Here is a 25,869-nt window from a genome sequence, read left to right as displayed (position 1 = left end):
CCGGGGACCAAAGAGGATGGAGGGAATGCTGGTCGGGAGGAGCCAGAGGCGAGAGTGGTGGTTTCAAGAGACCAGCCTGCCTAGAACTGGACTGTCGGGCTGTGTCGCGGTTCGGAGATCGAGGAGTTGTTGGCGAGATGACGTCCGGCGGAGGTGGAAATAACAGCAGGCCGGTTCCGCCTTCGACCTTCCACCGTAAACGACACCCCGCGCACCTCGTCCGGAGAGCAAAGTCGAGAGCCAAGTTGGGTTATTCTGCTAATGGACGACTTTGGAATATCATGATATTTAGAAGCAATATTCCTTGAACTCGCGATTCCAATGACGACCACCGAAGATGAATTCCAAGTACTCGTCGGCGTCTTCGCTTCCAGAGGAAACAAGGTCCTAGAAATCGAGATTATCCCATCAAGTCACGGCGCACCATTTCTACAGGATGGATTATCGATCGGAGTCACCAAGAAGGCACTGGCTTCTGCTTTGGTAGTCGCCCGAAGGCTTTTCTTCACACGCCTTCTGCCAATGTCAGAAGATGACCTCTACGCCGACGTGATCAAAAGGGAGCCCGAGACGACAAGTGCCTCGAACCATATAATCACAGAGATTATGCTCCTTTTCGACTGTGAGCATCTCACGGCGTGCAACTGGCGCAAGCGATGGCTGCAGGCGGCTATCATGCATTGCGAGCGCAATTTCCTCGATGAAATGTTTAATAAGGAGCTCTCGCTTCTGCAAACATACCAATGCTCGCCGCTACATCGACATACCAAGTCACCGACTCTGTGGTCTCACCGATTGTGGGTGCTAAATGCCATGGTAGGCCTCCAGAAGCCTGCTCCACCGGCTCTTGGGAAACTCGGACGAGCAGAGCTGGACATTGTTCTCCGCGCTGGAGAGCTGCACCCGAAGAATTATTATGCGTTTACTTATATGCGAAACCTCCATCTCTTTCTCGTTGATGTTGCCAAGGCACATGGGACCCCGGTTCCAAGCTCTATAGCTGAAGCAATGCTTGAGCCCACGCTGAACTGGTGTTTATCTAATCCGCGCGATATCTCCGGGTGGATGTTTGAAAAGTACCTGCTTGAATATTGTCCTGATTTAAGTACTCGTGCTGGAATTGTTCGCCGGGTCCTCCGGTTTGCACTGGATGTTCGGTGGGAAGGGGAGAGTTTATGGACGTTTATCGACCAGACGACGAAACGGTTTGATCTGGAGCAGATCGTGGAGGAGGCTCTTAAGAGAGCCCCAGCTCAGATGGAATCTGATTCTCCACAGGATCGACAGAAGCCGTGGCAGAAGCGCTTGGACAGGGCTCGGGCGTACTGGACTATGCCTGGAGGGCCGGAGCATTCCCAACAACCAGTCTAAAAACATATGTACATATGATATGAATAAAAGAATTATAGAACTCGTGACTCGTGTATGATTCTCGCTATGGTTTTACAGGTAGGTGCAGGGAGTATGTCGCTATGTAAAGAACGCCGAGTTGTGACTGAACTCCTCGCTAGTCGCTGGCATAAAGGCAAATATGTGCCAGGAGAATATGTAAATGGTAAAAAAAACTATGACCATGAATACCAGCGCTTCTCACCATCGCTTCCCTCTTGGAATGTACAAGGCCATCTCTCGATCTGCGCCACCATTGCGATCATTGTCAAGTTGTTAATCGTTGTCAGGTTGTCTGGGATGGGTTCGAATCGGGAGGCATTGGCAAGAAAGCGATGGAGAGGCGTGTGGCATGAACTGAGGCCGGTCATTTCCTTTTGCCCCCAGCTGCTTCTGCGGCTTTTTTCTCATCGGCTGACGGGCTATTAGTTTGCGCTCTCCTCTCGGAGGAATGAAGTGGACTTACCCTTGCGCTGCTTCTCGCGCATGATGGTGGCAGCGTCCTCCTTGGCTTTCTGGTACTGGGTGCCAGACATGGTGTTCTTGGATTTCTGGTAAAAGTCAGCGCTGAACAAAGGCCTGGGAGTGTTTTTGGCTGGGGTTGACCGCACCGCCGAAGCAGCCTTCTTCTGGGCCTTGGCTCGATCGGTGTCGCGCTGGTTACCCCGAGTCATGGTGAGAATTGGAGGGTTAATGAGGATGCGGGTTAGTGGAGTGCAGGCCTGGAGGTGACTGGAGGAAGAGAAAGTGAGAGATCGAAGAGAGGAAAAAAGGGCGGGGCGCATCGCGAAATGCCGAGGGCGAATCACCGCCCATGGAACATCCTCGCCCTTCTATACTTGTCCACCTCCCGCCCCATCAAAAAGCACTACACCAGTACCCTACCGGTGTGCAGACTAGCTACGGATTCCACATGGCGTCCAGTTGGATCACAGGTAAGTCTGACCCGATCAGATACGATCGAAACACTCGGACGAACCGGCGCTTGGGCTGACTCCTGGGCGCGTAGATTGTTTCGGCGATAGGCTCACTCCGATCGCATCGCAAACATCCCTCTAAAGGACCTTAGGAACATATAGGGGCATATCTACGCTACTAATGGGACTTCGTACCGATATCTCTTGCTCGTTAGCAAATATCGCTGTGGTGCGCCTCGGAAAAGCGAAAATGAGGCATAACTATACCTGAGCCCACTCAGCACCACCAGGCGCCGAACGACAGGGCCAGTTTCACCTCGCGAACCATCGACGTCTCTCGACCAGTGGTTCCCCCCGATCGCAACCGAAATGAGACGCCAATCGGATTCACTCACCCTGAAGATTCTCAAATCGGGCTGCCAGCCCCAAGCTCTGCGCTTAGCCATCGTGACCGGGAGGCCCTAAGTATCCCGATGAAACGCCCACTGCCTGAAGTCCCGGCATCCGCAAAACCCTGAAGGAACATGAACAAGACCATGGAAATAATCTGGTATTCGCTTTTTTGCCTCACCAGTCCATTGTTTCAGGTTCTATTCATAGTCCTTAGTGTCGCCTGTATTGGAACCGAGACATAGGCGCGCGCAATCAATGGGCTGAAAGAGTGAATGCCCATAGTGAAGGGAGTAAATATTCCCGCCTACAGCCTCTCCTGTGCTTTTTCTCTCTGGTCATTTCTCTTCTTCTTTCTTTCTCAGCTTCAAGTTTTCGAGTGCGCATCTTTGTTTCTTCGTTCCGCTGGGTTGACGAGCTTTCTGCGGGTCAGTGGCTTCCTTCCCATAAAGTCAACAACTCCCGGTCTTTCCAACCCCAGCAAAAATACACAGCCCGGTTCAACAAAAGCCTCTCTTTAAGCAGTCCTCCGGACACAGTCCAGCTGCGATGGTGTGGAACAAAGATCTGGATCGCGCGGGCTTCGTGGTCCTCAACGCCATTCGCGCCCTCAATATTATTGTCTTTCTGGACATCATTGCCTCCTGCGTCGTCATGGAGGTCAAGATCAACATGAAAAATGGATACTTTTTCTTCATGGCCGTCACACATGCTGTCATGGCTTTACTAAGCAGTGAGTATCAACCAGCTGCCCTAGAGAAAATGACAAGGTTCAGAGGCTAACAATATTCCACAGTCGCCTTGATTATCACTGAACTCCCCCTCTTCCGAGGATACATCAACAAGAACTGGCCCGCCTTCGGTGACGAAGCGGGTTTCATCGTCCTCGGCGCCATCATGATGATTCTCGGCGTCGCGGTCTTGGGTAATCTCAACATGGAGGAGATGAGCCAGAAGTCCCTTGGTCTCGCTTTCTGGCGAATCGTCATCTCAGCGGGTATTCTCGCCATGGTCATGAGCGTGATGAACGTGCTGGCTGTATGTCCCCCTCCCGTCCCTCTCCTTGAAGTGGCCCATACTAACATTAGCCGAACCAGACATTCATCTTCAGCCACCGCAACCCCCGTGTCAGCGCCCGACAGGTCCGCGCCGAGGGTGCCCAGGCAAAGAACAACGCCGTCAGCCGATCGGATAGCCAGCGCTCCCAGCTGCTGAGTATCAAACGCATCGACTCTTCGAACAGCTATACGCCCCCTCCTTATCAACCGAGCAAGCAGCAGCGATTCACCCAGCGAATCAGCCGATTCCTCCCTGTTAACCCCTCCGGATTTTCTAAGAAGGAAGATGGAGCTGCAAATGGGGATGGGAGTGCGCACCTTCAGCCGCCAATGAATGATGCCGCTTCTTCGATTTATTCCCGTCCTGATGGTATTACCCGCCCCCAGGATGCATATGATCCCACTGCTGTGCACCCGCTTATGCGGAATGGCGCGAGTGTCGTTTAAAAGGGGAATGGTTTTTTTCAGGACTTAGTTGGGCGTTATTGGCGGCGTTAACGTTAAAATCCTTTCGACTGGATTCGGATATGGAAGACAGATCATTTCTTACTGTGTCTCTGGCATACTTCCGTTCTTTATATCCATCGCTCTTTATACGCTAGTATTTTTACTTGCCGCATGGTTTAGGTGACTATTGTGTTGCAATGAGACCTATTATTCTAGATTTAACGAGGTTGGCTTTCGTTTTCGTGCGGGACCCTCTCGTAGCTTGTAGAAATTTAATTTAATTGAGAAAATTCGCGGACAGACTACCTGACAGTAGGAAACCCTACCTAGATAGCCAACGAGCTGCTTTGGGAAGTAGTTCTACATTGGGGGTTGGTCAAAGTATACAAGTGGAGCCGTGTTACCGCTTTCCACGGCGCGACTCCGACATGTTGGCCGGTTCGGTCAAACTGTCTCCAAGCTTCATTCATTCCACTCCCTCCAGTCCCACGCCCATCCCGGCCTCCGATCAGGCGAGATCCATCTCTGCTAACAGCAGATATGGCCATCTTTCAGATCTCTTGGGCGACGTGAGTTTCCACCCCATCTGCGTATCGTCGCGCCTCTAACCGCGAACAGTGTCAAATCGGTCCTTATCTTCTTCGCCCCCATCATCATTCCACGACTGATTAACTCCTACCGTTCTCTTCGGGCGTCGATTGCCACGAGCCCACCTCCTCGCCCCATCCCCGAAGGCGCCCATCGAGCGCTGAATGTCCTATTCGCGAGCATTGCCTTCTTCCTCATCCTCAGCCTACCTTTCAACCCTCACGCCCCCGAACCCAACGTCTTCACCTTGACCCGATCGCGCATCAACACGCCTCACGATGTTATCTTCAACCGACTTGCGCGCCTTCGGCCGGGCGATATGCTGACCGAGGCGGACCTGCTTCTCAAGAGCAAGCTTACGTCTCTCTTTGCTCGCAAGGTCTATCTCACCTATGGCCCTGATAGCTTGACCTCGTGTCAGTTTTGCACGATCGACAACATGTACAGCTACTTGCTCTACTACCTCCCATTTAACGTCCTCTTGCCGCACCTGATCCACCTCTCGGTCCTGGGAGTTGCAACATCATCCCCTATCGCCGGCCCCGAATGCTCTCGTTGGCGCAACAAGTTCACGCTTGCCGGTTTGGCACTGGCAGCATTTGACATTTACATTGTATCTACTTTCGATGTGCTTCACACAGCATCTGCCGCAGTGCGGGCGGGCCAGACTCCCCCATCTGGTTTCTACTACGGTATTACGCTCATGCGCCCGCTCGCACTGACGGTCTTCGACGTCAGCTGTGCTGCCCTCATTTATCTCTCTTCCACCAACCGCTTCTTCTTCAAGCCGCCTAACCCCGCCGACCAACTGGACCAAGCGGTCTCCGCCGCTTTGCGCATGTTGAACGGCGCCAATGGAAAGCTTCATGCTGCGAGCGTCACTCGCAACGCAGTGGTGCGGGACAAGAACCTCAAACAACGAGACGATGTGTACTGGCAGACAATGGTGGCGGTGGAGAACCCGACTCGGAGCCCTGGGGAGAGGGCGGGCCCCGTGCAAGGAGGGACGGCCGTGGTGGACAACATCTGGGAAGAGCCCGAAGTGGCCCAAGCCATGTCGCGGGCGATGGCCGGGCAGGGCGGTGTCGATCTCGCGCAGCTGGGCACAAATGCCCACGAGTTTGTGCGCGGGGTGACGCAGGGTCTGGACTAATCCCTGCCCTCCTGCGAATTGGATATCCTAGATGCGAATCCATAGAACATAGCGTACCTTTCGAGCACCCTGCTTCCCCCTCGAGCCCCTCCATAGACTCCTCCAAGCGTAGATTCCCCATATTTCGTCCCTGCACGCCGCTAGGACCGCATCGCCGCCATAGCCACTCGATGAATCTGATGAGGCGGTGTGGAGCGTCGATCATCACGAAGAGTGAAACGAGCTCAACCGTTTTTCCCCCTCCACCTCTCCTCGCCCTCGGATTCTGGCAATCCTCCCGTTCTTCCTTCCCTCGTTCGTTTTCCGTGCTTGAGCGACTCAACCCCCGCTAGAACACCGCCAGTCGGTGTTGTTGTGTCTTGTTCAACCAGTCCGCGTGGCGGATCCGCCCATGAGTCGAGACCCAGCCCGCCTAAATTAGTGCCGACCACCTTCGTTTCTTCGCTTCCCCGGCGCTGCAACCTTCCCCCAGAAAAAAGAAGAACAGAAAACAAAACAAGTCCCCACGCCGCGACTTCTGCTCGCCCTCCGTCATGGACAAGGAGACAGCGGTCCCCTCGCAGGCGGAGCTCAATGTCTATGTTTCTAGCCCGAGCGGCTCGCGGGCCAAGGAGACCACGTTCCGGGAATGGGTGGTCAACAACCAAATCGGTACGCATACACCTCCCCCCAGACCTGCCACGGCCGCCAGCACGGCCAGCGAGGACAATTCGCATCGCCCATCTCTTGTGACGGGTCCTTCCTCGCTCGCTGGGGCTGCCTCGGCATTGCTGCATGAAACTTTGCAACGCTAACTCTTGGCATTCTGCAGGTATCTCGCTGACCATCCTGGCTATGTTGCTGGCTCTTCATAATCTCTACCCATCGCTCCGTCCCTATACCCAGCCCTTCTTCGAGCTGTCATACTACGATCCCGCAACCAATCAATACGTGCAAGGCTGGGACGATGTCTACTTCGTCGTCAGTGCCGCCCTCGTCCTCACGGCAATCCGCGCAATCGCAATCGAATGGATAATTCAGCCAATGGCTCGCCATGCGGGTCTGGGTCGCAAGGGCTCAATTCGGCTGGCGGAGCAGGGCTGGCAGGTTATGTACTATAGCTTCGTCTGGGCGACCGGATTGGTAGGTTTTACCCACATGTTTTTTGTTGAGGAAAATAGGAGGGAATGAGAATATTATGGTGTGGCTAACATCTCGGCTCGACAGTATCTGTGGAAGAACTCGTACTATTGGTTCGATTTCAGTGCGATCTGGGACGAGTGGCCCGCGCGCCCACTGTCCGGTCTGATGAAGTGGTACTTGCTTGTGGAGCTTGCCTTTTTGATCCAGTCGATCTTCATTATCCATGTCGAGGAGAAGCGGAAGGATCACTACCAGATGTTTGCGCACCACGTCATTACCAGCACACTCTTGACCTCCGCCTACATCTACGGCTTCTACAATGTGTCCAATGTGGTCTTGTGCTTGATGGATATCGTAGATTTCCTCCTTCCGGTTAGTTAACTGAAACCGCCCTCCCCACGTCCAGTCATGAGCCCTTGCTCATACCTATTCTACAGGCTGCCAAGATCCTCAAGTATCTGAAGTACCAGAACGCCTGCAACGTCGGATTCGGCATCTTCATGTCCACCTGGTTCATGACTCGTCATGTTCTCTATAACATGCTCTGGTGGTCAATCTACACCAATGTCCCTGACAAGATGGCATACGGCTGCTATTCCAGCGCGACCACCAAGATGATCAGCACCACTGCCAGTGCAGACCTCTTCGGCCCCTTCCGCAGCTTCGACGAGCCCATCTGCATGAGCCCCACCATCAAGTTCATCTTCCTCTCCTTCCTCCTGTCCATCCAGGTCCTCTCCATTGTCTGGTTCACCATGATCGTCCGCGTCGCCTACACAACCATCACCACCGGCGCGGCAGAGGACAGTCGGAGTGACGACGAAGACGAGGCCGAGGTTGATACCGAAGCAACACCAAACGGCACCGTGCGGCTGGCCGCCAAGGATGGCGTTAGTGTTCCCCCTGTCGCCGTCGACACTGCCCCCGGCTTGGACCGTCGCCGGTCGAATGGGTCCGCGTCGGTGCGTGCTCGTGGCCGTGGCCGCGTCCCCTTCGACCAGAGTGATCGCAAAGCCCTGCTCGGTCGGATCGGATGCGACAAGCCCACGTAAAAATGCGAATCGAGTATATATTTACTCAGTTCTGATTTCGTTTTCCTTTTTTCCTCTTCCGATGGCATCTCTTATTTTTATCCGTTCTGGTTTTTTGTTCCTCTGGCGCATTATCACGAATCCACTTCAAGCCCCATATTTACCTGGCATGACGTGACGTCTCCTGTCTATTTATTCCAGCCAGCATTTTTCCACCCTGTCTATTTGTTTCTCGTCCCCGGGTTGCATGATATGGTAGTTGCTGCTGATGAAATGAAGTGCTCGACTAATGATGAATTCCCGCGTTTTCCTCCGTCAAAGTCAGTGATTTTTGTTCCGGCACTTGACCTCTGCGTCAATCCTGCCTCTTTCCAGGTCCACTATATCCCTGCGTTTTTGGCCTTATTATTTCGATTGCATCAGTATCATTTGGCCTGGTTAGTGGTGCGGACAGTGCCTTGGACCTTTTTTTTTTGTGTTTTTCAAATGGTTAGGATTTAGTTGATAATACCCAATGGATGCATTTGGATTGCATGTTGGACCTGCAGGATAAGCACTCTATTGCGAGGGCCAATCAGTGTAGATTTAATGTAAACAATTTAGTTTGCCTTGGGCCAATCATAGGCAGCCGTGTTGGACATGTCAAAGGTTTTGTCTCAGTGTATTTTTAGAAACCCCACGGTTGATATGAGATGGGTCCTCAACAAAACAGACAGTGGTGAACTGACTCATTTTAGCAATGAAGAGAAGATTTCAAAGAAGTGACCAGCAATAGCTTGGATTCAAAATACACTGGAAGTCAAGAATATGGTAGATACAAAAATAGAAGTATATACAAGAATTCTATGCTATTAAGGACGGATCAAACAGACCCATAAACATACTTCTTAACCGGCGGCTCACCATCCCCAAAAGACCCATACGTCAACGTATCCATACTCCCATAAATCAACGCCATCGCCTCCGTCCCCAGCAAATCAGTAAGTCCCAAACCCGGGGCAACCAACTGATTACAAACAGTATCCAGACCCACCCTTGACAACCTCCCTGGCCCATCATGCGTAAGAGCATCAACAAACAAAGCATAAGCAAGCGGGTTCACGAGCATCGTCTCATGCAGGTAATAGCTCCCCGCAGGAAGTCCCGGGCACGCAAGTTGAATCTGGACATTCGAAACGCCCACTTCACGTGTGTCCAGTAAATGCGCCGATGCGCGGGGGTCTTGTTGTGGTTCCACGACTTCGTCGATACCGGAGTACACACTTGTCGTCGGGACATAGGCCGAATCACCGTCTTCGGAACGAAGTGCCTGGATGAAATTCGAATTATACCCCTGCTGCTTGATGGATGGTGTGCAAAGTGGGTTCGGGAGAAGACACAGTTCCTCGTTTAGCGTGCCGTGGAAATCGGCGCTGAGAGCCATGAAGTCTGAGACGCTTTCTCGCGTTGAGGGCCAGTATTTCAACGCCCATTGGATGTCGAGTGAACCCTGGGACCAGGAGAGGACGCCGATTTGACTATTCAGCGAGATCGAGGAGATGTAGTTTATTGCGTACGCGACGTATTCCGCGTTCACTTGGATATCGCCGAGCGAGTTCCCCGGGATATTCACCCAGACAGGATCGGCTATTTCGTTGTCTCGGAAGAGTTTCTCGTAGCTGAAGTAGAAGGTTGTTCCAGCTGGATCTGCCGTGCCGGGAACGAGGAGGACGGGAGTTTTGTTTGTGCCGCCGTATTCAAATTCTTCCGGGATATAGATGGCTGAGCGGAGTTGGTCTTCGCTTTGGCTGTATGGTGCGTCTTCAATTGCTTTTTTTGGGAATATGGGCTGTTCGGGCTCAGCGGGGTTGGAGTTGTGGATGGAGTTTATGTCTGCGTCTGTCAGGCCGGCGATTATGTCGAGGATGTTTTGTGGGGCTAGGCCGCGGAGGACGAGATCTGTCGCTATGGCGATGATGTTGTGCTGGTCTTTTTTGGGGAACTTGGCTAGTGAGGAGAGGGCTTCTTCGAGGGTTGCGACTGGTTTGATTTTGCCTTCGCGAACTTCTTCGAGGGCCGATTCCAGGGCTGTGATTTCTTGGCTGACGCCTTTGCCGAAGGTGACTAGACCTTCGATAGAGTCTTCCAGCATTACCAGTGTTCCTGGTGAGTCTCGTGGTTGGAGGGATGGGTTGATGGGGACTGGGTTGCCCATTATTTGTGGTAGGAATGATAAGAAAACGACGGCTGCTGTTGAGATGTGCATTGTAGTGACTGACGGTCTCTTTGGGAAAGACTAACCCCGGAAATGAACGTATGGTTGAAGAAAAGAAAAAAGGAGTGTCGACGATTGCATTGAACACAGATGGGCTGGAAAGCCATATTTGATTGTCGCTTGATCATCTTAGGGAGCGGTATGTAAGCAAAACAGCGATCTTTCGGTGGAATGAGTTTATCGATAATAAGCGCGACGAAATAAGCAGTGAAATCTTTCGTTTATCCCTTGGTTAAAAATACATTCTTGCTGCAGATTAGTTCCGAGTGGGGATGAGTAAATACCCCTTCTGACTCGGACTGGCATTCCTGTCGAACTTACAGCATTGGATTCGTAGATCAGACACAACTCTTTGGCTCTTGCCATTTAACAGCTTATATTGCTCTTTCTTAAGTATTTGGTTCTATTTTGATTGACCTCCGCGCTGGAGAGGCAAAAGTAGTATTGTATACCAACATCTCAGATCGAGACCAAGGTATGTAGGTTTGTGATGAGACGCATTCGGGACGCTCTATATATATGACACCAAATGAATACGAAGGTTCACCATGAGAATCAGCTATATGTTCAGACAGTCTCATGAACAGACGAAAAACAGCTGCAAGGTATCATCACTCAGACGATATCTCAGCCCAAGCAGCCTTAACATCATCGTCAACACGACTCCAGCTCTCCCGAATCATCTCATCCACATCAACCTGGCCCAACAACTCATCACCAAGCGCATTGCACACAATCTTCGCCATCTTTCCATCTTTCATGTCGTAAATAGCCCACACCTTGACCCGAATCACATCGCCAGGCTTGACCTTGTGGCTGTGTACCGCATTATCGGTGGCTTTGATATAGTAGAAATACGCCTCCATGCTGAAGAAAATCCTCTTCTCGTCGATCATGACAAGCATCGGGACAACGGTTTCGCGTGCGGCGTCGTGTACTACTGTATAGTGGTCCATAATGCCCTTAGATCCAACGAGAGTGCCGATTTCGGGATCGGGGATGGTGAGAGTCACATCTTTGGAGTAGAAGTTGTGCTGGGTTTGGTAGTCTTTGGCGTTGAAGGCTTTAATGTATTTGAGGAATTCGTTTAGTGGTAGGGAGGGTGCCCTGGTGGGTTCTGAAATGGATTGTAGTTACAAAGGAGACATGGAGTTGATGCCGAGGCGGTCTGAGATATTGAGCTTATCGCAAAGGCGGAGAGTTATTGATTGAAGTAGGAACTACCTGGTGGCTGCTTTGCTTTATATCTTTGTGATGCAGCCCTTCCTCCTGCTCCACTGAGAGCTCATCATGGGGGCTGGGATCACGTGCATGCCTATATACCTGTTCACCAGTCTACTTGTATCTTACACAATTAACTCCCCTCAACAACATGAACACTGAAGCATCACTTATAAATCAACAGGTAGTTATGGTCATTCCGTCAATCTACACCGCCTTCAGTGGGGTTGGGTTCAGTACTGCCCTTTACCTTCGCACTAACAACCAGTTCTCCCGTTCTATCCGCATTAGACCCGTCTTGCTTGACAGCATGGCCATCGTTGCGCACAAAGGAACCGATTTACCGACGGTTGCGGAGATCGAAGCATCACATGATGTGCTGAGTGTTCGGACAAACGCTATCAAGGTTGTTCGAGTTCGGGAACGCTTCGCAGTCAAGGTTGGCTATTCTATTCCACCACTGGAGGCAGAGAACATGATTTTCGTTGCACACAACAGCAACATTCCGGTGCCGAAGGTTCATGATAACTTTGTCGATCCGGAAACTCAAAAGAGATATATCATTATGGATTATATCCCAGGCACGGACCTTGAAAAATTACTACCATCGCTCACGCCAATCGAAAAGAAGACAATCAGCGCACGGATTAAGGACGCAGTTGATGAACTACGGCAGATCCCAGCTCAAGGGTACCTTGGAAACTTGGCACGCCAGCCTTACACCGATGGTGTGCTCTCCTCTCCAGATGACAATCCAACAATTTCGGGGCCATTCGAGAATCAAGAGCAAATGAATCAGGGTATCTTGACAAGGCTTGGCCAGAAGGAGTCGCCCCACTACATTCGTCTTTTGCGAGGAATGGTTGATCGAACCCTCAAAGGCCACAAGATTGTGTTCACGCACGGAGATCTTCAACCAAAGAACATAATGGTTGAACGCAATGGACTCCAAGAGGATGGAAGTAGCGACTTTAAAATCACATTGATTGATTGGAATCTTTCGGGCTGGTACCCAGAATTTTGGGATTTCTGCAATTCGACGCTTTATTGCCAGTTAAAGCCTGATTGGTTAGAGCTCATCCCGGATATTTTCGATCAGTATCCTTTGGAATACTTGATGATGCAAGTTGTTTACTCCTCAGTGTTTTATTAGGAATTCGTCACCCCTTCTTCCGAATTGTGCTCAAATCAGCTATACAAATATTGTAAGATACCAGGGACCCGACCGTCACCTGACACCTATGATTTTCGGTCCAAATCTCTTACGTCGACGGAGCTGAGAAATTAAACCTCCCACAAGCAGTTGTAGGGTCTCCAGCTGGGGAGTCCTTCAACGACCTTTTGCCTCATTTCTTATTGTAAGTTAGATAACGGCTTGGCAAACTTGTTTTACACTTGACTTACGCTAATCAACGTTTTATGATACTCTTTTCGAATGCTAGCTTCTTACGTCGCGGAGCCAGTCTCCGCAGCGATAGAGCTGCGTGCCAGGATACAGTTGCTTGCCACCGAGAGTCAATTGAGCGCGGGGCGCGGGAACTGCTTGGCAGCACTCTGTCTCGAATCTGGCCAAGTCTTCCTTTGCGATGGTCCCAATCTTTTTTTTGGTGCCCGGTACATGCGAAGCAGAGAACTCTGGGTCCATTGAGCCTCTGGGATCGTATTTCATGCCTTGAAGTAGATTTCCAGTCACATGATAGAGACGCCCTCCTTCCGAGGTTCTCAGCGCGGCAGGGTTGGTTTCGATATAAATGGCTTCATGGTTTGGCACGCCAGCGTATTCGGCTGTATAGACATTGAAGGACATGATTAGGCTCTGAAATAGCGGGAAATATTAACAAATCGATTTATAAAATGAGGAGAGAGTAGATGAAGCGGCCAGCTAGCAAGAGTTTCTTCTATTGACTATATTTCCCGGCCTTTTATATGTTCTGCACCGAGCTTGTGGATCTCCATTTCAAGTTTGCTCCCCGCAGCGTTGCACGTCTGGAAAGCGTATCACCATCTCTGGGGGCTATTTGAAGCTCATCAAGGATGACAGATGGATGTGCATTGCATCACATTGGCTGGCAGCCAAGCGCCGAAATCTCGACCCCGACCGTACCTGCACAATCCCCATTTCGCTTTTATGAAGTTCTTTGTGTTTCAAGTTAGCGCTTAAGGTCTAGTGAGCGTGGGTGGTTACCTGGAGAACTTCAAAACAAATTCCTACACAAATCGCAGTTTCTTGGCTACAGTAGCCCGCCGCTGCGGGACATAGACTCGTCTTCTGGAGTCGAAACAAAGAGGTCGAGAGAACTATCCAGTTGACCCGGTAAGGTGAGGGCTACTGGCTCCACCGAGACTTTAATTTTAAGGAAAGAAAATATCTGGGCGCTTAGCTGGATTTCCACCTATCCTGTAAGTTCGGGTAGCTGTAAGCACCTTCCAATATTTAGCGCCCACATCCACTGGATGTTATCTAAAACAACACAGGTTTCAGCTTTAGCGGCCAATATGACATAGCTCAAATAAGCACTAGCCCGAAAATATTCATTGACAAGCTTTCTATACGATGGCATCATATCTAATCTCCTTGCCACTGTGGGGTACTAATGGCTTTTTCCCAATTCCAATGACCAAGAGGAGTATGTCGTGATCTATGTCACATGGAGGGGTATGTTAATATTTTGCCTTGAATAGTACAGGCCTTAGAAGGTAGCAGTACTTCACTACATCCTTCATTTCGCTTTCGAATTATACAAAGGATGCTAGCTTGAGAAATCTCCCTTATGAGAGAATCAAAAGAAAGCTAGTCGCGTGGTTTCTAGGAAAAGATCTTGAGACCTTCTTGTCTCGCACTAAGGAAATTTGTTCCCAATTCGTGTCTTATCCATGTCTGCTTGGGTACCTTTACATGATGGTGAAGTCTACATGGCAAAGGAAAGGCATATCTTTAAGCCCCACCATAACATTTGAGCAGAGTATCTGATATTCTACGAGGCTTCGCGAGTCCAAGTCCAAGAAAGGGACCTTTATTCTTAGGAATGCAAACTATTGTGGACTCGTAAGCGCCACCCCGACTTCTTTACTTCATTCGTTGCGCATGTCTCGTCCAAATATTCTTGGGTGACCCTGTCCGTTCACAAAATGATGCACTCCAGTACCAAAGTCGGATCTAAGATTGATTCATATGATTGCGTGTTTCAAGATGTACTAGTTCATATACTTTCACTTGCATGAATTGTCCAGAATGCGTTCTGTTATTTCCATAAACCCTACCAAATAAGAAACTAACCTCTGGCTTCTCAAGTTTCCTCACTTTTTTCATACGTCTTTGGTTCTGTTATGCAAGTACATCTACTGTTTGTCTTCTTCTCAACTTAAACATTTCTCATTCCATCCTCCTGGATATCCAAATACCGGATCCCATTGCCGGTTCGCTCCCGGCAACTATTATCTGATATACCTTGAATCTGAACTACATCACCGACTCCGTTAACCTTTTTCATTCGATGAGTTCACGATGGTGAAGCGCGGTCATTATTTGGTGTGTCCAGGGCGGTGGGTCCCAACACCGCCCACTCCACTCACTTCTCCACCCACTCGGCCTTCTTCTCTTCCTTCCTTCTCTCTAGCTAGCCCAGATAGTTGAATGGACTCTTTCGTTGTTCACTGGCTAGCTCACTCATTTAACCAGAGCCCTGTAGAAAGATCTTGCTCTTCTATGTCGTCAGGGTCCACTCTTCCTTAAGAGCCCACAAGTGCTATTCGATCAAGCCTAATAGCCACGAGTGCCATGCCATCGAGGAAATCATCAGTGCTTATCAGCAAAGGCGCCAATACCACAGAGTATTCTCGAGCATCTCGTCTCTGTCATTCAGCTGGGTTTGTTGACAGTAGCTCAGAAGAAACAGAAGCGACTAGTGCAGAGGGTGGTAGTTTAACAATGACTCTGAAAATTACTGCAACAACCAGTGTCAGCAGCCCAGCCACAACTGAGACGACCCTATTGAGTGGCAGCGGCTCAGATACAACAGACACAGGAACATTGTACACTATTTATAGTACAACTATAGTGACTGTGAGCTAAAAAGAGATATTTGATGTGGCAGTCTGATTCCTTGCTACTCGAACTGTAGTTATCACTGTCTTGTAACTAGACTGCGTATCCACTACCCTGTGTCGGACTTGGGTCTTGTTACAGCGAGGAAGAGGGAATTAGGAGGGGAGACCTGGCTCAACAAAAATCTAGTAGGTAGCTATCAAATAAATTTCTACATTGTCTAAACTTTAACCCGTCCGTCTGAGTCCAATTCGCTTATCCCGTCCAGACTCATCCACATAGACCAAGCGATACGACTGAAAACCTGACAGATTGTGTAGATAGAAGTCGCGTAAATCGGCATTTTGCTCTTTTGCTCTCTGTCGAGCCACCTTCTTTGACCAACCGACCGAAGTGAGAACCCGCTTGAGGCTCGAATTCGTCACTTGGACACAGAACTCATCCCATAAAAAGATTGCCATCTCATCCACATACAGCCCGAGCTTTTCAAGTAGATGATCACACAAGGCCTCTAGTATCGGAGGAGTTACACTTCGTCGTCGGCCGACGTGAGTTGGATTTCCGAACCAGCAAAGGTTGTTGCTGATGTTGACGACTGAACGCTTGCTACATTCCGCAGATTTGGCCATTTGTGAGGTAGTTAGTGATTTACTCAAAATCATATCATGAATCATTTCAAGCTTTGAGAGGGAGAGACTTGGTGCCATGTTGTAGAGAGATGGCGGAGGAATCAGGACGTTGGGGGAGTTTGGCGAGGGAGAGATAGGCGACCATCGAATGTGCAAGGAAACCAATCCATCTGCTCACCCTTGCTCACCCCCCTGTTTTGTGAGCCGCTGAAAAGATTTTGGGCGAAAGGTCTGGGGAAAGCTAGGTATTAGGGAATGCACGTGAGTTCGTGACTTCGAAGTCCCTGGGAACTTGGTGGCCATCTCAAAGCCGCGGACCTCAAAAAAGGGCGGCTCGAGGTCTGGACCATCATTTGGTAGCTTGCCTATAGCACAAATTTGACCAGCAACTGCTTATACTGTGCGTTTGGCAGCAGGCAGAAGTAGATATCAGATTATGAATGTTAAGGCGTATTCTTAGCTAGATTTTAGCCAGAGGCAACTGGCTTGGGGAACTGGCTGGCTATGCCGTGCTGTGCGTGATCTGGGTGTTCTGGCTCGGGTCGATCCGATCCCTAAGCACGTGCCGATCGCACCCCACAGTGCCTGCCAATCTGGACTATGATCCCCTTCTTAGCGCCGCAGTCATCTGATCGTGAAGCTCGGAATGCGCCCCTCCTTCAGCTGGGGATGAGACCGCGGCCCTTCGACTGAAATTCACACAACGCAAATTTACTGGATCATGGCATCGATACTCCAGATCTGGAATAAGTACCTATAAGCTCACAACATCGCCGGGCAATGTGGGAGGCATTTTCCATTGGCATTGATTACCCCCCTTCCCCCAAACACCCAGTCATGTCGTTCAGCCAGCGAGAAGGTTCCGCATGCAAGCATCCACAGCTCATGGCCCCCAACGTGCGTGCGCCACTAGCGAGAACCTGTTGTTGTGGGCTGACCTAACATTGTTCTTTTTTCAGCTTGCCTCCGTCCATCCAGGGATGCAATAAGTACGAATCCAGCTGGAGGTCACTGAGGGTGATAGCGCTAGTCATGCATGGCAACTGGCAAGGTTGCGTCCTTTGACTGGCAGTGATAAATAATATCCCACAAACACTTCTCCGCCTCTCCTCGTGACTCAACTTCAGCTTCCTCGTCGACGAACTTAACCGCACAACTCTATCTTTCCACCGGCCTATATCACAGTCTCGTGCGCTTCCCTCCGCACTATGGCATCCCAAAGCACCCGCGAGAGCCCCGATTCTTATGCGATCGCCTGGATCGCTGCCCTTCCCATCGAGCGGGCCGCTGCAGAAGCAATGCTAGATGAGGAGCATGCAGCTCCAGCGAGCTTCACGCGGCACCAAACCGACACGAACGTTTATACCTGGGGTCGCGTGGGAGAGCACAACATCGTGATTGCCTCTTTGGCCGCCGGAAACTACGGGACCACCTCGGCTGCAACTACAGCCTCGAGCCTGCTTGCCTCTTTGTCATCCATCCGTGTTGGTCTTTTGGTGGGCGTAGGCGGTGGCATCGCTCGACCGGAGGAGGGCTACGATATCCGGCTAGGTGACATTGTCGTGAGCCAGCCCTGTGGGACCACAGGCGGCGTCTGCCAGTACGACTTGATAAAAGCAAAGTCTGGGGACAAGCGTGAGCGCAAAGGCTTTCTCGGACGGCCTCCAACGGTTCTCCTCAATGCGCTTACCAGCATCCAGGCCGATCACGAGCGGAAAGACTCTAAGGTTCCCTGCTTCCTTCAAGAGATGCTGGAGAAGAACCCAAAGATGGGCAAGAGATCCAAGCAAAATCCTGGCTATGCTCACCAGGGCTTCGACAACGACCGCCTATTCAAAACTTCATGTGACCACGTTCGCGGCCCGGACTGTCGGGGCTGTGATACGGCTGATGAGGTTCAACGCGATCCTCGAGACACTACAGACCCCCATATCCACTACGGGACCATCGCATCCGGCAACACACTCGTCAAAGACGCCGCCGCGCGCGATCGGATTGTTGCTGACCTGGGCGAGGATTGTATCTGCTTTGAGATGGAAGCGGCCGGTCTGATGAACCACTTTCCCTGTCTTGTGATCCGAGGGATCTGCGACTACGCCGATTCTCATAAGAATGATCGATGGCAACGCTACGCCTCGGCGACCGCCGCTGCTTATGCTAAGGAGCTTCTGACGTACGTGCCGGCCGCGGAGGTCCAAGAGACTAAGAGGGCACTGGAAGTGCTTCAATTAGGTTAGTTGTTGTTTCGTTCACTAGGGCTCCACCTGCAAATACACGAGACCGAATAATGTTTGAAATTGTAATACGTCCTGACTGCGAGTAGTTCAACAACAGATCGATGGCGTGCAGCAGATGACAGTTGCAACGAAAGCTACAGCTGATTCCATCCGGTCTGACCTTCATACCGATAAGATCAAGCGCTGGCTTTGCCCCCCGGATCCGTCTACAAACGCCAACCACGCGAGAACGCTCCGCCAGGTGGGAACAGGTGTGTGGCTTCTGGAAAACCCGGTTTTCCAGGAGTGGCACTCGGGGTCGCGTCAACATTTATGGCTGAACGGACTGGCGGGATGTGGAAAGACGGTTCTCAGTGCGACTGTGCTTGATCACCTTGCGAAGGGAAACGACCGTCTTATCCTCAGCTTCTTTTTTGACTTTAGTGACACCACAAAGCAGACCGTGGATGACATGCTGCGGTCGCTGGCTTTCCAACTTTACCAAGGCGGGGTTAGCTCTGCAAAGCATCTCGATGCTTTATCTCAAGCACACCAAAATAGCAGCGACCAACCTGCGACAAAGGCGCTCTCAGATATTGTATTCAGGATGCTGCTGGTCCAGAAGAAGGTCTCAATCGTTCTGGACGCGTTAGATGAATCGAAAACAAGACATGATGTTCTCCTATGGATCAAGGACGTGGTGTCCAGGTCGGAGTTGGGCCATGTCCAACTGCTTTATACCGGTCGACCTGAATCCGAGTTCCAACGCGATATTCCCCCATTGATAGGAAAACAAAACTGCTTTTCTCTTGACAAGCACGCTGTCAACGCGGATATCCGATCATGGGTTTCAGCACAACTTTCTCAGCGGCGCGATTTTAGAGAGAAGCCCTTGTCTCCGGATCTGATAGAGAGAATCCAGAAGAAAGTTGGCGACGGGGCAGACGGGATGTAAGATGATACTTCTTTGATTCGATACGCTGACGGTTTGCTGATGCTCTGCTTAGGTTCAGGTGGGCGTTCTGTCAATTGGACAGCCTGGCTCGATGTCGTCACGAGGCAGCTATAGAGGAGGCTCTCGTATCTTTGCCACCAAACCTAGATGAGACATACCGGCACATGATTGCAAGCATTCCGACGGAGTTGAAAAACGACGCGATACGCCTCCTACAATTTCTAGTGCACTCTAAGCGTCCTCTCAAGCTGGCCGAGGCTAAAGAAATAATAGCGACGCAAATCAAAAACGAGCCGCGAGGGTTTGACATCAAGCGTCGACTGTTTCACGAGACTAACGTTTTAGATTACTGTCCCAGCTTAGTGACAGTCGTTGACGCAACCCATAAAGAGTTACATCTTGCCCATTTTTCCGTCAAAGAGTATCTTCTGGAACAGAAACAATTCGAAATTACGACTGCCAGCATTCCTATCACGAGGACGTGCCTAACCTATCTTACGAACATCCACGGTAGTCACAGAGAGATTAATCGGGATTTTCCGATGGCAAGATATGCGGCGGAACTCTGGACAGACCATGCTGCGTTGGCCCAGGCTTCTAAAGATATAGTTCGAGCGACAGTCAGGTTCCTAGAAAAGGAATCGACTTTCCAACGATGGGCTAGTTTGTATCAGGCTGATAGCAGTTGGGACCCTAACCCTGGTCCTCCGCAAGGGTCCGGGCTCTATTATGCTTGCTTTCTTGGGCTCGTAGCGCCTGCACGAGATCTTATTAACAAGGGAGCGGACGTCAACGCGCAGGGCGGCGTATACGGCAACGCTCTCCAGGCAGCGTCATTTAGAGGCCGTCAAGAAATTGTCCAACTGCTCTTAGACAAGGGAGCGGACGTCAACGTGCAGGGCGGCGAATACGGCAACGCTCTCCAGGCCGCCTCATCAGGTGGCCATCAAGAAATTGTCCAACTGCTCTTAGACAAGGGAGCGGACGTCAACGTGCATGGCGGCCGCTACGGCAATGCTCTCCAGGCCGCCTCATCAGGTGGCCATCAAGAAATTATCCAACTGCTCTTAGACAAGGGAGCAGACGTCAACGCGCAGGGCGGCCACTACGGCAATGCTCTCCAGGCCGCGTCGTTTAGAGGCCATCAAGACATTATCCAACTGCTCTTAGACAAGGGAGCGGACGTCAATGCGCAGGACGGCCACTACGGCAATGCTCTCCAGGTCGCCTCGGCGGAAGGCCATCAAGGGATTGTCCAACTGCTCTTAGATAAGGAAGCGGACGTCAACATGCAGGGCGGCCACTACGGCAATGCTCTCCAGGCCGCGTCGTTTAGAGGCCATCAAGAAATTGTCCAACTGCTCTTAGACAAGGGAGCGGACGTCAACGTGCAGGGCGGCGAATACGGCAACGCTCTCCAGGCCGCCTCATCAGGTGGCCATCAAGAAATTGTCCAACTGCTCTTAGACAAGGGAGCGGACGTCAACGTGCATGGCGGCCACTACGGCAATGCTCTCCAGGCCGCGTCGTTTAGAGGCCATCAAGACATTATCCAACTGCTCTTAGACAAGGGAGCGGACGTCAACGTGCAGGGCGGCCACTACGGCAATGCTCTCCAGGCCGCGTCGTTTAGAGGCCATCAAGGGATTGTCCAACTGCTCTTAGACAAGGGAGCGGACGTCAACTTGCAGGGCGGCCACTACGGCAATGCTCTCCAGGCCGCGTCGTTTAGAGGCCATCAAGGGATTGTCCAACTGCTCTTAGATAAGGAAGCGGACGTCAATGCGCAGGACGGCCACTACGGCAATGCTCTCCAGGCCGCGTCGTTTAGAGGCCATCAAGAAATTGTCCAACTGCTCTTAGACAAGGGAGCGGACGTCAACGCGCAGGGCGGCATATACGGCAACGCTCTCCAGGCAGCGTCATTTAGAGGCCGTCAAGAAATTGTCCAACTGCTCTTAGACAAGGGAGCGGACATCAACGCGAAGGGCGGCGAATATGGTAATGCTCTCCAGGCCGCCTCGGCGGAAGGCCATCAAGAGATTGTCCAACTGCTCTTAGACAAGGGAGCGGACGTCAACGCGCAGGGCGGCATATACGGCAACGCTCTCCAGGCAGCGTCATTTAGAGGCCATCAAGAGATTGTCCAACTGCTCTTAGACAAGGGAGCGGACGTCAACGCGCAGGGCGGCATATACGGCAACGCTCTCCAGGCAGCGTCATTTAGAGGCCATCAAGAGATTGTCCAACTGCTCTTAGACAAGGGAGCGGACGCCAACGCGCAGGGCGGCCACTACGGCAATGCTCTCCAAGCCGCTTCGTTGGAAGGCCATCAAGAGATTGTCCAACTGCTTCAAAGAAGACACGCTATTACATTGTCTTCAAAGCGGTCCAGCTCCAGGACTCCAAGTTACCCGGCGAAGAAACTTCGTCTCATGGACTCTGAACCTCTTGATTAAACTCGATAATTCGTTCAGTTCCCCCACCATGGTGTCTACCTATTGCCTAGGTTCAGGCCTCATTGCTCTTATCACTTTGCCGATTCTACGTGTGGCTTGTTAAATCATGCCAACCTGTACATGCTACTTCGTCTGGGCAGCGGTTACTTAACCCAGACTGCATTGGGATCCCATATGGATTGTCAAACGCGGTCAGGAAGACCGCGAGTCCACCTACGAATTGGTGTACTAGTCAGATAAAACGGACCCGATCACATGTTATCCTTTTGCGAAGCCTGAGCGATCATAAACGCCCTTTTATATTAGACACGGACACATGTAGCCCCAAACAGGAGTCCACTACAGGTATGAGTCATGCCGCGCGGAGAGAAACCTGTTAGAAGAGTTGAAAAAATGAGAATAACCTCTTATGTCAATCGTGGGACCATGTAGAGCCTCTCGTCAGAAGTGTTGTACTGTAACGTATGTGAACCAGGGCCGATGGGAGAAGGCCGAGAAACTCTTGATGCAGGTTATGGAGACTCGAATGACCAAACTCAGCGAGGACCATCCTGCCACACTATCGAGCATGGCCGATCTCGCTTACACTTGGAATCATCGCGTCGGAGCAAAAGCGCTCTTGATATACCACGACCTTGCTTAGCGACGCAAGACACGTGCTAGGGCTTACAGTAACCACCCCCATGCATTGGCAACTTTTGCAACTTTACAGAGGTGGCAAATCGAGTTGCTGAACATTGGCGTATAGAAAAACAAGCTCTGAAAATAATATCTTCTAATATATTCTTCTAGTCCGTGCCAGAATTCGGAGGAACAGAATATTGGAGAAGAGTTAGTGTAGATAATTACATAACGCAAGTGGGAGGACGCCGGAAAGTGAGCCATACGGCTTAACAACTCCGTGGCTGGAGGGTACATCGTTGCGCTCTACAACAGTATAGAACCCCCAGCTTTAATATTAATCATTATACGAGTAGGAGAATTTTTGGTGGCTAATATAAATATGAATAACATGGTAGGGTTAATTTTATTAGTTCAACAACCTGCGGCGTCCGTAATAACAACAAAAGCTTTTCTTCTCAAAACTGTTCTGTTCTAGCTTAAATTTCAGGGAAATCAATAAACTCTTCCATGAGATTCATAAGTTCCTCGGTATCAGATATGTTCAATTCGTCAAATCCGGTCTGTGCGACTTCGTTGTTGAGGGAAGTATCTTCGTAGAAATGAGAATCCGCGAGGAGGATCCTAGCAGAGGTATGGCGATGATTTTCTTGAAATTTTTCAAGCTCGGGCTGGCTCAGTAACTCTTAAGGAATCTCAGTCTCCGACAGAAAGAAAGTATAGGGTGTGTGACTTAAATAAGGCCCCTCTTTGATGTGGGTACCTACGTGGGGGAATGGAGATGTGGGGGAGCTCTTCACAAGCTCCTTGATTCATCGAATTTATTATACAGCCAATGACGCAGGTTTTAAGCCCAAGATGAGAAAGACATTTCAAACCTCTACCATGCCAAATGTTCCCGCAGAGTCTGTAATAGCTCTGTTGCTCCCGAGTCAACAGGAAGGCATGACAGGATATGTTGGTCCGGTCGAACAAGCACTGCCCGCGAAGACAGTTCCATCAAGTCAAGCCACAGGTGATTCTCCGTCCCAGGCTGGAGTTTAAAGCCTTGTTCTTAGATGACAACACGAAGTGGGAGTTGGCTAACCAGATTTGTGGGCAGCTCCTTGAAGAGCCATCCAACCACCGATTGGAAATAGGCAGCATGATCCATATCAACAAAAAGAGTAAAAGACTCCAATGGGCACAGATCCAATGTTGAGAACTCTTTCTGGACTTACTCATTCGAAAACTCGCCTGTAAAAGATTATCAATAGGAGGGAGGAGCAGCTTTTCGGAAAGACTCTCAATCCAAGCATGTGGAAGACGAGCACCCGGAACACACGAAGGCTCAAAATGCGAAACATTCTTCGGAATCCTCGTATCGCCGTAGATGTAACCAATATGAAGGCCGAGGTTATCAAAGTGTTCTCGCTGGCCTTCGATGCCTTTGTTGATCTCCTTCATAGCTTTCGAATCCTGAAGGTTGCGATAAAGATTCTTTCTAGACATCTCAATATCTGGATCCGTCGTTCCCAATGCTTTCAGGAGGCCGAAGATTTGTTTGCCAGTTTTTACGCTCTGGTTGGCTTTTACAAGTGCGACTTGGCGACGTTCGGCTTGGTACGTATCGAGTAGACTGTCTCCACCCCATCCTTGGTGAACTGCAGCAAGTTTGTAGGCGAGGTTGTGCACATCGCCGAGTCCAGAGTTGAGGCCGAGGCCTCCAGTTGGCGGGAATGAGTGGGCGGCGTCGCCAGCTCTAAAGACCAAATTAGTACGATTCGATAAGGAATGGCAAGGTCAGACTTACAAGAATACTTGGCCATCTCGATATGAGTGTGCCGCCTTTCGACTCAAGATCCAGGGTCGATAACTAAGTATACTGTACGGGACTTGAGTTCCAATAGCCGCATTCACAACCTTTCGGCAGTGCTCCTCATTCCATGATTCAACGGGATGCTTCTCGGGCTAAAAGGAGAGATTTAGCATCTTATCTTGTAGATGAAAGGTGCCTTGAGGATCCTACATCGAAGTTGCAGATCAAGACTTGGTTTCCGAGCAGATCATAACCGATAATGAACCCAGGTATCTGAGGATGTATGATCCAATGAAGCATGCCGACTCGATTCTTGATCACAGGGTGGAGGTTGGCGTTGAAATGGATGGTCACCATGGTTTCACCTGTTTAGTCGTTGTCAGAATGAATACAACTTATCTGATCTTGGAAACATACAAGTCTCCTCTCCTTCGCTGGTAATACCGAGAAACTTTCTGACAGCGCTTTTGGCACCATCGCATGCGATTACATGTCTCGACCTCACTTGATACTCTGTATGGGAGGCGCGATCTTCGATTGTGGGGTTTGTGACATAATTACCAACGCCCTTGCAGATGTTAGCGACGTGGGCAAGTAAGTTTTCTTCATGAAAAACTTGCGTCCTTCTCTAGGCTTACGAACGAATGATTCTTCCGAACTTCAACCAGATCACTGCCAGAAAGCTCCTTGGCGACGAGCTCCTCAAATTTAGGCTGTGGAATATTGTGTATCATCTAATATCAGTTAGCCCGTGTAGATGTATCCTTGACAGGAGACATACCGTCGGAGTAACGTTCAGAACTTCCTTGTCCATTCGCTCATAAGGTACGTGACCGATGTGCTTCCCAGCCAAACTGGTAACGAAATTGACCCAGTAGGCATCGTCACGTTGACTGCCAGATTCACGGATCTTATTAACGCCCAACCTGGCCTGGCGGCAGATTTCAAGAGATCTCAGGGAAAGGGCGTGTGCCTTGGGAGCTGCCAGCCTGGTCGGGTAACGCTCAATGACGAGACATCTCACTGTGCGATGTTAACTTTTGTGGTGGATGGACATGTATTGGGACCCCTCACCATTGAGTCTCTCGAGAAGAAAGGCGAGAAGCAGACCAGATCCGCCGCCTACAATGAGGATTGGAACATCCTCCGGTTCTGAGAGGTGAAATAGTGGGGCCATGTCGAATACCGATTACCCAAGAAGGCAGATGATAGCACTTGCGAAAATGAGGTGCATTTGTAGTGGATGGTGATCAGCAAAGTACTTTCCACATCTGAAGTGGGGATGGGGAAGCGGGAAAACGTGGGGCCTTATGTGTAGATACGACACAATCTTGGCATTCCGACAATATGGAGTGATGAGTGAACCTGATAAGATAACTGAAGCATAAACGGCAAAATCAATTGTGGTAGATGTTAGGCCATGGGGTGCACAGCGAGATGTAACAGTGATCTTTTCAGATCGTGAGACAGTTGAGGATGGAGATATTAGCATCAGCGAAGACTGAAGACGCAACTTGGATTTGTGTGACCGCTGGAACTGGTCACATAGGAAATCAAAATTAGCGTTCATCAAAAA

General features: G+C 50.5%; 10 protein-coding genes across 10 annotated transcripts; 5 read left to right on the top strand and 5 right to left on the bottom strand.

The window, feature by feature from the left end:
* Nucleotides 1-321: 321 nt before the first annotated feature.
* N7532_007519 (uncharacterized protein) lies at nucleotides 322-1,371 on the top strand (the record flags this gene model as incomplete). The annotated part of the gene is made up of 1 exon (XM_056620012.1): nucleotides 322-1,371. The coding sequence occupies one exon, from the start codon at nucleotides 322-324 to the stop codon at nucleotides 1,369-1,371; it is 1,050 nt and encodes a 349-aa protein (XP_056473378.1).
* Nucleotides 1,372-1,814: 443 nt separating this feature from the next.
* N7532_007518 (4F5 domain protein) lies at nucleotides 1,815-2,063 on the bottom strand (the record flags this gene model as incomplete). The annotated part of the gene is made up of 1 exon (XM_056620011.1): nucleotides 1,815-2,063. One exon carries the CDS (start codon nucleotides 2,061-2,063, stop codon nucleotides 1,815-1,817), a length of 249 nt encoding a protein of 82 aa, XP_056473377.1.
* A 1,182-nt stretch (nucleotides 2,064-3,245) lies between these two features.
* N7532_007517 (uncharacterized protein) lies at nucleotides 3,246-5,942 on the top strand (the record flags this gene model as incomplete). The annotated part of the gene is made up of 4 exons (XM_056620010.1): nucleotides 3,246-3,429; nucleotides 3,493-3,734; nucleotides 3,794-4,192; nucleotides 4,737-5,942. 4 exons carry the CDS (start codon nucleotides 3,246-3,248, stop codon nucleotides 5,940-5,942), a joined length of 2,031 nt encoding a protein of 676 aa, XP_056473376.1.
* A 533-nt stretch (nucleotides 5,943-6,475) lies between these two features.
* N7532_007516 (uncharacterized protein) lies at nucleotides 6,476-8,116 on the top strand (the record flags this gene model as incomplete). Its single annotated transcript, XM_056620009.1, has 4 exons — nucleotides 6,476-6,677; nucleotides 6,754-7,064; nucleotides 7,149-7,436; nucleotides 7,502-8,116. The coding sequence occupies 4 exons, from the start codon at nucleotides 6,476-6,478 to the stop codon at nucleotides 8,114-8,116; spliced, it is 1,416 nt and encodes a 471-aa protein (XP_056473375.1).
* An 841-nt stretch (nucleotides 8,117-8,957) lies between these two features.
* N7532_007515 (esterase/lipase family protein) lies at nucleotides 8,958-10,289 on the bottom strand (the record flags this gene model as incomplete). The annotated part of the gene is made up of 1 exon (XM_056620008.1): nucleotides 8,958-10,289. The coding sequence occupies one exon, from the start codon at nucleotides 10,287-10,289 to the stop codon at nucleotides 8,958-8,960; it is 1,332 nt and encodes a 443-aa protein (XP_056473374.1).
* A 671-nt stretch (nucleotides 10,290-10,960) lies between these two features.
* On the bottom strand, nucleotides 10,961-11,497 carry N7532_007514 (nuclear transport factor 2 family protein; the record flags this gene model as incomplete). Its single annotated transcript, XM_056620007.1, has 2 exons — nucleotides 10,961-11,456; nucleotides 11,487-11,497. 2 exons carry the CDS (start codon nucleotides 11,495-11,497, stop codon nucleotides 10,961-10,963), a joined length of 507 nt encoding a protein of 168 aa, XP_056473373.1.
* A 383-nt stretch (nucleotides 11,498-11,880) lies between these two features.
* On the top strand, nucleotides 11,881-12,723 carry N7532_007513 (aminoglycoside phosphotransferase family protein; the record flags this gene model as incomplete). The annotated part of the gene is made up of 1 exon (XM_056620006.1): nucleotides 11,881-12,723. The coding sequence occupies one exon, from the start codon at nucleotides 11,881-11,883 to the stop codon at nucleotides 12,721-12,723; it is 843 nt and encodes a 280-aa protein (XP_056473372.1).
* Nucleotides 12,724-13,008: 285 nt separating this feature from the next.
* N7532_007512 (uncharacterized protein) lies at nucleotides 13,009-13,377 on the bottom strand (the record flags this gene model as incomplete). The annotated part of the gene is made up of 1 exon (XM_056620005.1): nucleotides 13,009-13,377. One exon carries the CDS (start codon nucleotides 13,375-13,377, stop codon nucleotides 13,009-13,011), a length of 369 nt encoding a protein of 122 aa, XP_056473371.1.
* Nucleotides 13,378-17,452: 4,075 nt separating this feature from the next.
* On the top strand, nucleotides 17,453-21,874 carry N7532_007511 (Pfs NACHT and Ankyrin domain protein; the record flags this gene model as incomplete). The annotated part of the gene is made up of 3 exons (XM_056620004.1): nucleotides 17,453-18,476; nucleotides 18,568-19,411; nucleotides 19,468-21,874. 3 exons carry the CDS (start codon nucleotides 17,453-17,455, stop codon nucleotides 21,872-21,874), a joined length of 4,275 nt encoding a protein of 1,424 aa, XP_056473370.1.
* A 1,100-nt stretch (nucleotides 21,875-22,974) lies between these two features.
* Nucleotides 22,975-25,470, bottom strand: N7532_007510 (uncharacterized protein; the record flags this gene model as incomplete). The annotated part of the gene is made up of 8 exons (XM_056620003.1): nucleotides 22,975-23,180; nucleotides 23,716-24,236; nucleotides 24,288-24,445; nucleotides 24,504-24,658; nucleotides 24,711-24,861; nucleotides 24,932-25,027; nucleotides 25,075-25,316; nucleotides 25,368-25,470. 8 exons carry the CDS (start codon nucleotides 25,468-25,470, stop codon nucleotides 22,975-22,977), a joined length of 1,632 nt encoding a protein of 543 aa, XP_056473369.1.
* Between the last annotated feature and the right edge of the window lie 399 nt (nucleotides 25,471-25,869).

This window comes from Penicillium argentinense (assembly GCF_028826775.1).
Source record: "Penicillium argentinense strain IBT 30761 chromosome Unknown utg000006l_segment0_segment0, whole genome shotgun sequence".
In the NCBI taxonomy this organism is placed as follows: Eukaryota; Fungi; Ascomycota; class Eurotiomycetes; order Eurotiales; family Aspergillaceae; genus Penicillium; species Penicillium argentinense.
This window is presented reverse-complemented; position numbering and strand designations above follow the sequence as displayed.